The sequence below is a fragment of the Sinocyclocheilus anshuiensis genome, unplaced genomic scaffold (genome assembly GCF_001515605.1).
Source record: "Sinocyclocheilus anshuiensis isolate Anshui unplaced genomic scaffold, SAMN03320099.WGS_v1.1 scaffold447, whole genome shotgun sequence".
Lineage (NCBI taxonomy): Eukaryota > Metazoa > Chordata > Actinopteri > Cypriniformes > Cyprinidae > Sinocyclocheilus > Sinocyclocheilus anshuiensis.
The window spans coordinates 1738626-1750334 of NW_015552615.1; the positions used below are offsets into that span (position 1 = coordinate 1738626).

The 11709-nt window shown below is 36.6% G+C and overlaps 1 protein-coding gene across 1 annotated transcript in view; it reads right to left on the reverse strand.

Moving 5' to 3' along the window:
• LOC107665996 (myosin-binding protein H-like) overlaps positions 1-11709 on the reverse strand; it is a 17287-nt gene extending 5578 nt beyond the window's left edge. Inside the window, exons 1-9 of the mRNA XM_016457087.1 lie at positions 11371-11709; positions 8913-8972; positions 8664-8798; positions 7111-7239; positions 5485-5573; positions 3800-3995; positions 3568-3707; positions 2159-2318; positions 1440-1576 (exon numbers count right to left, since the gene is read on the reverse strand). Coding sequence (XP_016312573.1) covers positions 1440-1576; positions 2159-2318; positions 3568-3707; positions 3800-3995; positions 5485-5573; positions 7111-7239; positions 8664-8798; positions 8913-8972; positions 11371-11608 — 1284 coding nt within the window. The 5' untranslated portion in view covers positions 11609-11709. The remainder of the gene's footprint in view (positions 1-1439; positions 1577-2158; positions 2319-3567; positions 3708-3799; positions 3996-5484; positions 5574-7110; positions 7240-8663; positions 8799-8912; positions 8973-11370) is intronic.

The following is an 11709-nucleotide window of genomic DNA, read 5'->3' on the forward strand; positions in this document are numbered from 1 at the left end:
CCCACCCCTAATCCTAACCCCTCCCCCACACCTACTCCTAAACCTACCAATACTAGGGGGTGCATAATCTGGCAGGGTGCAAATTTCGGCACTACACCGGCCGCTACCGCATTTTATTCGGGAATTTAATCCCACGGCGCAAAAAATCCGGTCGGGGATGCAGGCCTCTACGGCAGAGCGGCTCTCTCTTACAATGTATGACGTGACAGACAACTAGTTGTCCAGTCCTGTTCCGTTCACACAGCGCGGGTGTTCCGCGAATGCGGTTGTGAGTCCTGAAAATTTACAGGACTGACAACCGTATTCTGCTGCTGTGTGAACATAGCCTAACATGCATTACGTCACATTTCCTTATAAAGTTAGCAGTCACTGGGTTTTTATTCACCCACCAAAGCCATTTTTACATGCATTTGGCACTTGGAGAGTGTTCATTTTGGACACTTTCATTCGTGCGTCTGTCTGATCCCAGTGTCATGGTCTCCACATATCGGTGTTTGGAAGCTCATCCCATCATAGTGATGTAGGAATCCCACTTATCTGTCACTCGTCTAGTTATCTTCCCCTCTAGGAGCTGCACTATCTCTGATGGCATGTTAGTGGCGGATTCCTACACTGAACTGTTGAACAGCTCTTGATGGATTAAGTGTTGATTTTGCGACAGACTTCATTACAAAATACCCATCAGCACCATCTTTACAATAATGTAACACATTACTGAACTGCATGAGGCTGGACTGCTCGTAAAGATTCAGATGATGTTTACACCTGAAGTGATTCAGGTGATCTGATTCAAAGTCCATCGGATGTTCTGCAATAAGATCTCTCAAACAAACCACATTCAGATGTAGTCAGAAATGCATGTGACCACATTGCATTTGTCGTGTAAACACTAATTACCATTTAAACAGTGCACTAAAACAAGAGTATTAAACTTTATTATTTGCATGCAGATTAAAAACTGATTGTAAAAATGCATACATACATCATGCAGCACATGAGCATGCGCATTGAAGTTCAATTAATTTAGATAAAATAAAATAACTACAAGCCTTCTACTTGAATATTTTAATAAAACATAACCATGAAAAACAGTTTTTAAAATGTTTTTCTTGGTTATGTGAATGTTAGAAACAACATTAAGGGAATGTTCCATTTTAGAATTTTGCAAACATTATGAGAATGTTACTTTCGAATGTTCTTTAAACCATTTGAAACTAACAAGTAGGAACATTAGTAGGAAGAAAAACATTTAAAAAACATCCCATAAACAATGTATAAATAATGTTTTTGTGCTAACGTTTTGAGAATGTTATTAAAAAGCCCAGATAAATCTGAATGAACGCTCTATTAATGTTACTGGAACAATGTTTGTTCACAACCCTGTCAGAACATTCTGAAAACTATTTCCAGCACACTAGTTCTGCTTATGTCCCATGTACCTTAGGGAATCCCCTAACGGAGCAAAGCAGCTTGGTGTTATAGCCAACAGTAGTGCTGCGGTTTGCCAGGGGGGTGGTGAATTTGGGTGCCTCGCTGAAGTCGTGTTCCTTGTACTCTGGAGGCTTGTAGTCAATGCCTATAAAAACACATCATGAAGATCTGTGAAGTAAGAATAACAAGAATAGCCACTGGATGCCTGAAAAACACTACAAAACTTTTGCAAGACTTGTGAGGACTTGCATGTAAATATTTTTAAATTGAATGCAAGTCACATTGGAAAAAAGTATCTGCCAAATGCATAAATGTCAAAAGACAAGACCAGGGTTACTATTCTTAACTAAAAATAAAACTACTAAAACATTTTTGTTAATTAAAATAAAGCTGAATTAAAAAATAATTGTTTGATGAAAAACTTCAAATTAAAATGTTGCCTTTCTAACTGGATCAACTAAAAACTGTACAAAAATGAAATAAATAAATAAATTAAACAAAAATAAAAAAAGCACATAACACATAAAAATATTTGTAATTATAATTATAAACAAAATTTCAAATGAAAACATACTAACTATATGTTAGTATAATTTCAAAATATTAATAAAAAATATAATAGTACTTAAATAATACTAAAAATATATGTGTTTGTGTGTGTGTGTATATATAAATGAGAAATACAATTCAACTGTCAAATACACAAAACGCAGAAAAGCTGGTTCACCTGTCTTCTGGATGGTGGCTGAGGTCTTTGTAGCAGTGGCTTCTTCACTGATTCCACACTTGTTCTCAGTGAAGACCCTGAAGATGTAGGTGTTACCCATGATCAGGTCTGAAACAGTGGCATTCATTCTGTGATAATGCTCCAGTACTGTGAACCAGTCCTGTGGAGAGACAGCAGCACAGGTCCATCTACTCCAGACACGACTACTGACAGCGTACAACTGAGTTAATTAGATCATTTGGCTGACTAGTGCCACTGAAAGGAACGGCATGAATAAACATAGTTTTCAAAACAGTTTTATGAACACGCCACAGTCTGCCATTAATACAATAAACACAATCCCGCCCCCACTGGTCAAAGCAGTGTTGATGTGGAGGACTAGATGGGTCGCTCAAAAAACTTAAAATGGGAGAAATTTAAACTATGAATGGCACAATTATAGCTGTCTCTGTATGTTGAGCTTGGATAGTAAAAAGTATTATAACACCAAGAAACATTGTTGACACAGAGCACTTTTCCATTGTTTTTCTATGTAAACATGCCGCTGCACTCACGTCTCGTGTCTTTCGCAGCATCTCACACATGAGCGCCATGCTGTTAGGATGCCGTATCAAGATAAAAGAATTTAAACTTTTACATGCAACGCCGCTCATCAATGTCAGTGCCAAAACTGTGGACCAATCAGAAGACCCAGGAGGCGGGGCAAGCAGTGCAAGCATTCCTGAGCACTGCATCTCGTGTTTTTAGATGCAAATACGCGTTCGACGTGAATGGCTCCTTAAGCTTTAACATGGCATGGCATTTACGTGGTACTTCAAGGCATTTTCAAGAATACCATGTAAAAACCATAGACTGTATAAAAACATGGACGTAGTGTCCGTGACGTCATCCATAGGTTCCTGAAGAGCGTTTCTGAAGCTCAAAGTGGGCGGAGCTGGCCGTCGCCATCTTGGCAGTGCGTCACCGCGCGTCTCTCCCGGGTAATCAAAAATGGGCAAAAAGGCAGGAGCTGGCTGCTGAAACCACGCCCACCTAGCTCGACGGTGGTGACAGCAGCGGCAATCCACCTGCCACTCAAGTGGCCACGCCCTTAATTATGCAGAACTTTTTGTCATGAAGGGCAAAATTAACTATATAGACCAAAATCATTGTTTGAACCAGGCTGTAAACGTTTTTTTCTGCTGTAAAGTTGGGCATTTTAACATGGGGAGTCTATGGGACTGACTCCCCCCCCCCCCCCTCCCACGCTTGGCTTCACGAGAGAGAGCGGGAGGTTGCCGCTTGGTAAAAACATGTCATCACGTCCAAACAAACATTGCACTGTCTATTGCAATGTTACCATGTTCAAAAAAAATCACAGTAATACCATGGTATTTTTTCGTAAACTTAATTTTTGAAAGAGCTTCTACCCCTGTTTTTTTGTCAGCCTTCTGGATGGTGTATCCGGTGATTGCTGTGTTTCCATTATCCTTGGGTTCGGTCCATTCCAGAGCAACATTGAAACCCCAGGAGTCCACGATCTTGACGCTGGCTGGAGGTCCAGGCAACTCTGGTGAACAGGTCAACAAAGTAAATTGTTAAAAAAAAAAAAAACTCAAAAACTAACATAAACCATGGTCCACGGTGTGTACGAACACTTACCAACAATCTGCAGAGTCAACTGGGTTTTGTCCTCAAAGCTGTCCACTTTCACACACATCTCATACACGCCAGAGTCGGCTCTCTCGGCGGCACGGATGAAGAAGATGCTGTCCTTGTCGCTGTTGCGGATGTTCACCTTTTTAGTATCCAGAGGCTGGTCGTCCTTTGTCCATGACACAACAGGTTGCGGTTTGCCCTGCAGGTAAGAAAATAAGACAGGTTAGCTGCAAATTATTTGACAAAATCAACTTTTACCAGATATATTAATTGAAAACAGAGTTAGAATGGACTGATTGGTCTTCTTCTTCTTGCATTTTTTTTGTCCAATTAAATCCTTTCCTTGTGACAAAGAAGTTTAAATAATTGTATTCAATGTGCACTTAAAATATATTTTCAAATTTTAAAAGTATATTTTAAACTTGTACTTGCAGATTATGCAGTATTAATGAAATAAAAGTCTACTTAATTATACTTAGAGAAAACATTCCTCACTGTTTCCCAACACACTTAAGTGCACTTTTAAAAGGTACACTTTGTAATAACGTCAAATTAAAAGTTTTACTTTAAACCTTTACTTTAAAATCTTTTATTATGCACTTAAGTACACTTATTTTGATTGTTGATAAACATACTAAAGCACATGTAAAGTACTTGATTTTAATTTGAACTGTGGTTGTTATTTAATATTATATCTAATGTAAAAATATTTTTAATTTACTAAAATTAAAGTTACCATAAATGCTTGTCGGTACATTCGGCAGTACACTTTAACCATATTTCAAAGACAATAGAAATAATGGTGAAAAATTTAAGTCTGCTAAAAAAGCACCCTAAAGGTCAACTAATTGCATTTAATATACATTTAAATTTGAAAACTTTTTCATTTAATTGCAAATAATATGCAATGAAGTGCCAGAAAACATTGCATTCAATTCACACTTAACTACATTCTTTTAAACATATTATTTCCGTAATCCATAATAAATACTCTTTCTAAACGTATGCTAAATTGTACTTTTTTTTTTAATACTTATTTTTTTTATAGTTTTTTTTTTTTCGGTTGAAAACAAGAACACTTTACATAACAAAAACAAGGAAAATTAAATAATTAAAAGTTTAACGAAGGTTGCCACACATTACATATAAACTTTCAGAAATAACAAAAGATTGTCATATGTTACATATAAACCTTTAATAATTTCACCAATACATTGTATCAATAAACAATTATATAAATTTACAAATGCAAACATCTAGACCACCAAGGAGCTTGTTTGTACTTCTTTTTTATAAGTGTGTGATTAGTGTTACCAAGCAGTAAATCCTACTGTACATCTTGGCTGTGAAGTAAACAAAAGGCCACTGGCTATTTAATGCATAAACAAAAAATAGTACCAGGCCAGCCCTGCGATATATCCAATGCAACTTCCTGTTTTAGCAGGAAAAGGTTTCAACAGGATATAAAACCGTGAGTTTGGAACAGCATACTATTTGAGTAAGAGTAGCATGTTAGCCTTCTTATTCCAAGTATTATAAATGTAAGTATTTTTAGCCCATGTCCTGTTAAAAGTTCTGGCATCTGGCAAAAACATGAATAAGCAAGCAGGAGTTTAGCTACCTTTAAAAGAGTTCGGCAGTAATCGTGCATTTTCAGTAAACTTAACAATTGTCAAGAGAGTACATACACTGAAGGGAATAACAAGGTTGACTTTCTCTCCAACATTTTTCACATGACGCTGCCTCAGGAAACGTGGCAAACGAATTTTGGGGCGATCTGTAGAGAGGAAAAAATGGTACATAATATGATTACATTGTATTTGATTTACATTCTATCTTCAGAGATTTTACAGAACTATATCTTCCTTGTGCACATGCCCACTTGCTCGAAGACTGAACAACTTTTTTATAAAGAAATACATGCTCTTATTTTATTGGCTCATAAAAACAAGCCTTTTTCATTTTTATTGTCAGTCATCTCAAAAACACTAAGAGAAGGAAAACCTTTGCTTATTACAGTTAACATAAATATATAAAAATAAAACATTACCATATAACACAAACATTCTCATTAAGTTATGAAAACATTATTTCAGAAAATTCTCTGAACATTCAAAACATCCAATTTTTAAAATTGTTTAAAATGTTTTTTTTGTTGTTATGTGAATGCTAAGGGAACATTCCATTTTATAATTTTGGAAACATTATGGGAATGTTACTTTTGAATGTACTCCGAACATTCCGAAACAAGCAGTAATATCTAAAAAAGTTTACATTAGCGTCCAACTAAAATGCTAAAGAAATAAATGTTCCATGAACAATGCACAGGTATAAATAACGTTTTGAGAACATTATTAAAGATACAGATAACTCTGAACAAACGTTCTATTAACGTTAGTGTAAGAATGTTTGTTTATAAGAATTTTAGAGAACCTTGCCAAAGAGAGAATGTTAGCCAAAGTTCGGAGAACGTTCCTTGTTAGCTAGGATAGCACTGTTTATTGAACCAGAAACTGACTTGCTAACCTTAACGTGACCCTGGCTTCCAGAGCGCAAGCTAACTGTAATTTCACCCTGAGCTGCAGTCAGCCTGTTTCATCTTGTGTTGGTTAAACAGTCTGCAGCAAAAAAAAACTACCAAAATCTTTTGCGAAACCATATGCAGACGCACTGAAGTTAAACACAGAAGGAAACAGAAGACTAAAAACATTATGAGGAGTCAATTACGCTAATACCCCCTAAGCTAGCCAACAAGCTAATGGTGGCTCTGTTGGACTCATCACGGCTTAAAATAGATCAGTCCTATTACACACCTGTCACTAATAACTTATGATGGAGAGCTTTAGTTACATTAAAACTTCTGAATTACAAATAATTCCAAAGGCTGCATCTTAGAGTCGCAGTTTAGCGTTGATTTCTAATGGATGAATGGAATTAAAAAGCTTTTGCATTTCAGTCTGCATTTTAATTTGCAATACAATGCATATAAAAAGGTGAATTGGTATCTGGAAATCTCCTTGAAGTATTAGCCAGATGCTAACTCTTACAAGCTACAGCATGCCTCTAAATAAACGTAGCATCTCTAGCGAGCTAAAAAGTCTCTTTGGGTAACCTTAGATGCTACTTGACTTCTTATGCAGTGCGAGAACATTTGGGAAATGTATCCCACCCTCCGACTCGACCCATTCACACTTGTCGCCATCGCTCTTAAAGGAAGTAGCTTGACACTGGTCAAGGCGGCTAGCTGTCAATGGCTTTGAAGCCATGTAAAACTTTCTCCACGTAATCCTTGTTAATGCACAGCACTTAGCAACTAACTATTTTCCAAGGATATGCAACAGAGGCCACCACCCTGATGTTCAGGTGGTCACCGGTGGTCTGGTTCTTAATGATGTAACGGCAGGACACAGTCAGCTCCTCGTTAGCGACTTTCCAGTCACCAGCTTAGATGGAAAAATGAAAAATTAGATGCAAGATCATCCAATATGATTTGCATCCCAATAACTATAATAAAATTGATTGTTGATTAATTGTTAAGCTTTTTGAAAGGCAAAATTTTAATAATAATACTTAATTATAGTAATACTTTTAATAGTTTGATTTAATATATAATATATATATATAATCTGCACTGCAACCTTAGGGATTTGCATCCCATTAAAAATCATAACAAATGATTTTTGATTAACTGTGAACATTGATTGTACAGCTTTTGGAATGCCAATTTTTAAATAAAATGCATTAAAAATAATTACATAAAAACTGACATGAAATATTATTAAAGTATTATTATTATAAAAATTAATAAACATACATTTTGAAATGCGTTATTTAAATAATATGCAAAAATATTAAGACATTTTCATAGTTTTATTGCATTCTATTAATAATCGTAAAAATTGATTGCTAAATAATTTCACATTAATTGTAAAGCTTTTGGAAAGGTGATATTTAAAGGGGTCATATGATGCGATTTCAAGTTTTCCTTTCTCTTTGGAGTGTTACAAGCTGTTCGTGAATAGATAAGATCCCTAAATTGCAAAGACTAAAGTCTCAAATCCAAAGAGATATTCTTTATAAAAGTTAAGACTCCTCCACGCCCCCCTAAAACGCCTCGTCTACGTCACGATGTGGGAAGATTTGCATAACGCCGCCCAAATGTTCACGCAAAGAAAGAAGGCATAACTTTATTGTTGCTGCCACCGCCATGTTGTGAAGACGCTGTGTTTCGTTGCAAAAGCGAAAATACTATGTTTGGCCTTCCAAAAATCATATGACCCCTTTAAATACAATTCGGTATATAAATATTATTACAGTATTATTATTTTTTAAAAATGAAAATGACACAATTGAAATGTGTCAGTTTATGTTTTCAGGAAACAAATCAATATGTGAGTGAATATACTTTTTTTTTTTCAGAACGTATTTGCACTTTTAACGGCTGTATCAGCACACTGTATTTATGTGTGTGCAACTGACATGAGTGCACCAGCCATGCTCTTCTGCGGTCAGACTTCTAGAAATGCCTCACTCCATATAGGGACACAACTGAGGTGGGTGTATGTTGCTGTTGACATACTGGGGACAGGTGCAACTGAGAGCTTTGACCAGCTAATAAAATGCTAATGAACTTTTCGCTGCGTTTAATTTAAGGTACGGTATTGTGAGGTGGCATTTCAAGATGCAAATGAATGCAAGTGCTCTGCAAGACTCCGTAATCAAATGAAAAGGCTTTAGATTTTCGGTTTAATCCTCATTGAGGGCTTTATTACCCCAGTGTTTGCAACCGATTTTGATTTAAAGATCTAGAACAAAAAGGCATTTTTATTGCAAGATCGCTGAATTTTTAAATTGACATCAGACTCACTTCCTTCCTTGCAGATTTCCACAGTGTATCCATCCAGACCAGAGTTTCCAATGGTGGCTGGTGGTCTCCATGAGATAGTGACAGAAGTGTCATTGACATCCTCAACGCCGAGCTCGAGAGGCTCGCTGGTGGGCTCTGGAGAGGAAAACACGCATTTAATATTTCAAACTAAAATCAGGCACTGATGTTTCAATTGGAAATGACACAATGTAGGTGATCTGAAGCGGGTTTGACTCCCCGTGGGTTTACCTGCAGGTGGAGGAGGTGTAGGTGCTTTGATTTCCTCAGCAGGTGGAGCTTCAGCATCAGCTGGTGTTAAATAGGCACATTAACAAAAGCGGCATGTAATAGAGCGTCAGGCATTAGTTTTGTCAAAAATTATGGAATAATAGCTCAGGTCAGGTTTTGGCATAATCCAAAATATGATCTCAGCACACAGAGTTTCCAAATTCAGTACCTTCAATATAAAACAAATGGTGCATTTCTAACATTAACTTTATTAGAAAAATGCATTGATTAGATTAGAGAGTCAACATGAAGGCAATACTGACACACTGAAGTTGGGTGCATTGTTAACTCACTGAACATGCTTTTAAAATGGGTTGCGAACATTTTGTCTTTCATGTTGACTGACTTTTTCAGTACTGTGCAAATGCAGTGTGTCAAATAAATTTACAGTAGCTGTTTACCATTGGCTTAGCACTGCTATTACCATTAGCGGGGCCTCAGCAGCGTTTGCAGCGGCTTCTTATGCGATGTGGCCAGCTAATCATTTCTAAATGTTAGTAAAATGTTAGAATGGACCAAATATTTGAGGCTTGATTTGCATACACAGAATATATTTTTAAAAACAGAAACAAGCACACATCGATACGTCAAACAATATTTGGTCATTTTGCGATTCCTGGCATTCACAGATAATGGAATCAGACTGGATGAATGTGCACATTATCTGTTTCAAGCTCATTTTAGTATATTTAACCTTGCCTAAACAGTAAGAAATTAAATTATTTAGTGATAGCATATAAGCTGTACACAAAATAATATCATTTATATTCATCCATTTTGTGTATGTGTATATTTTTGTGTATATTTCTAAAACCAACAATCACTAAAGAATTCCCCTTAATTACGCACTTACCTTGTGACTGCAAAAGACTGGGCTTGCTAATTAAAACATCATAGTTAAATATTTATTATTTTCTTCATGCATTGTGTTAAAGCTCTCTGTGGGACTGCGAATAGAGTTGTCTGCATTTGCCACAAGTTCTAAATACCTCTGGCTTATAAGGTCTCAGTGGATATAGCTGGTGTTAAAATAATAATTGCACAGGTGGTGAACGGCATGCTTTGCTTTTGTTAGAGAGCAGAACAGATTAGCATGAATGATCGCACATTATAGCGAAAGATTAAGAAATTGGGCTTCTGTAGAAGCTCATGTTAAGATTTATGTTCTGCAGACACCAAAACAATTTTGTATTAATTAAAAAAAAAAAAAAAACTAATTTTCTTTGACTGCATTTCACCTTGTTAACCACAGTTTCCAAGAAGATACCACCACTGTAAATCATAAATTAATAGGTTAACAATTTCAAAATCTTTCTGCTACCTGTTACATTTTTGACACATTACAACATTTTATTTTAGTAAGCACAAGGAGAAAAGTACTATAACATAACATTCAATGACAAAAAGTACCAAAAATTACTACATGGACATGGTGTTCTTTAAAGTACCTTGGAGTAACATGTTAATGAAATGGTGCATCATGAGTATCTTCATTGTACCATAGTACTGCTACAGTACTTTTCACTACAGACCGTAATATGATATTTTTGTGGAAACTATGGCTACCATGGTATTTTTGAAAAATGCATTTTAATCCAAAAAGGCAAAATAAAGAAATAAATGAATGATAGTTTAATTTTTTTCCTGGAAATCAAACACACACTTGAAGTAGAGCAAAAGTAGCAGAATAGGCGTTGAGTAGGTCAGGGCGAACAGCTGGTATGATCAGTTTAGTGTAGAAGCGAGGAGAGGTTAACAGGTGTAAATGCTCACTTGTGTTTTTTTTAAACCATCAGCTGTAGTCAGATGTTTTCCAAGTAGCTAGCCTACCAAGAGTTCTTGGCTCCAGTAGCAATGCACACGAAGTTATCATGCATTAGGTGGTAATTATTAAATGACATAAGTGTTAATAGTGTCTGTTTGTTTGTTTGCATTTACCATTACAAATGATAGAGTGGATCTTACAGAAGCAGGGTCATATTTCTCCAAATCATTGTAAGATAAAATAAACTATCCTGCATAAAGCAAATGACACTATTTTTGGTTTTTCTTTGCATGGTAACATGACAATTAAGCAAATTCTTCTTCTAATTCTTATTACACATAAATATGTAAAATATTTAAATTATAAAGTAGTAGGCTACTTGAATGTACTTCATAGCAATATTTGCTGTAATCAATTTCATTAATGCTGATTTAAATCAGGATTCATCATCATGACTGGATTATTCTCATTATTATTTATGCAAATCATAATTTCTTTTTTTCTTACAATTTTTGACTTAAATATGACTGATTTTACTCTTTTAAGAAAAGCTATGCTCTTTCTTATAGATATTAATCCAATAAAAGTATCCATTTAGAATGCACTTTTTAAGATCAATGCATTTAGTTAAGGGTCTCCGTACACACTCAGTACCTGCAGCGGGTTCGGCTGGTGGGGCTTCAGCAGGAGGAGCTTCAGCAGGAGGTGCCTCAGCAGGAGGTGCCTCCGCCGGTTTTCCTTCAGCTGGGGCTTCCTCCGCTGGAGCGGCTTCGGCGGGGGCTGGTTCAGCGGGGGCGGGAGCGGGCTCGGGCGCTGGTTCGGGTGCGGGTGCCGGTTCCTCCTTCTTGGCGGCCTTAGCCGACTTCTTTATCGGGGCTGGTTTTGCCGGCATGCTTGTCCGCTTCTGGGATCCCTCTTACCTAGTAAGTCCTTCGGCTCAGTCTGAAGATGGGTCACCCCAGATTTATAGCCTAAGGCATGTGGTGCTACTCA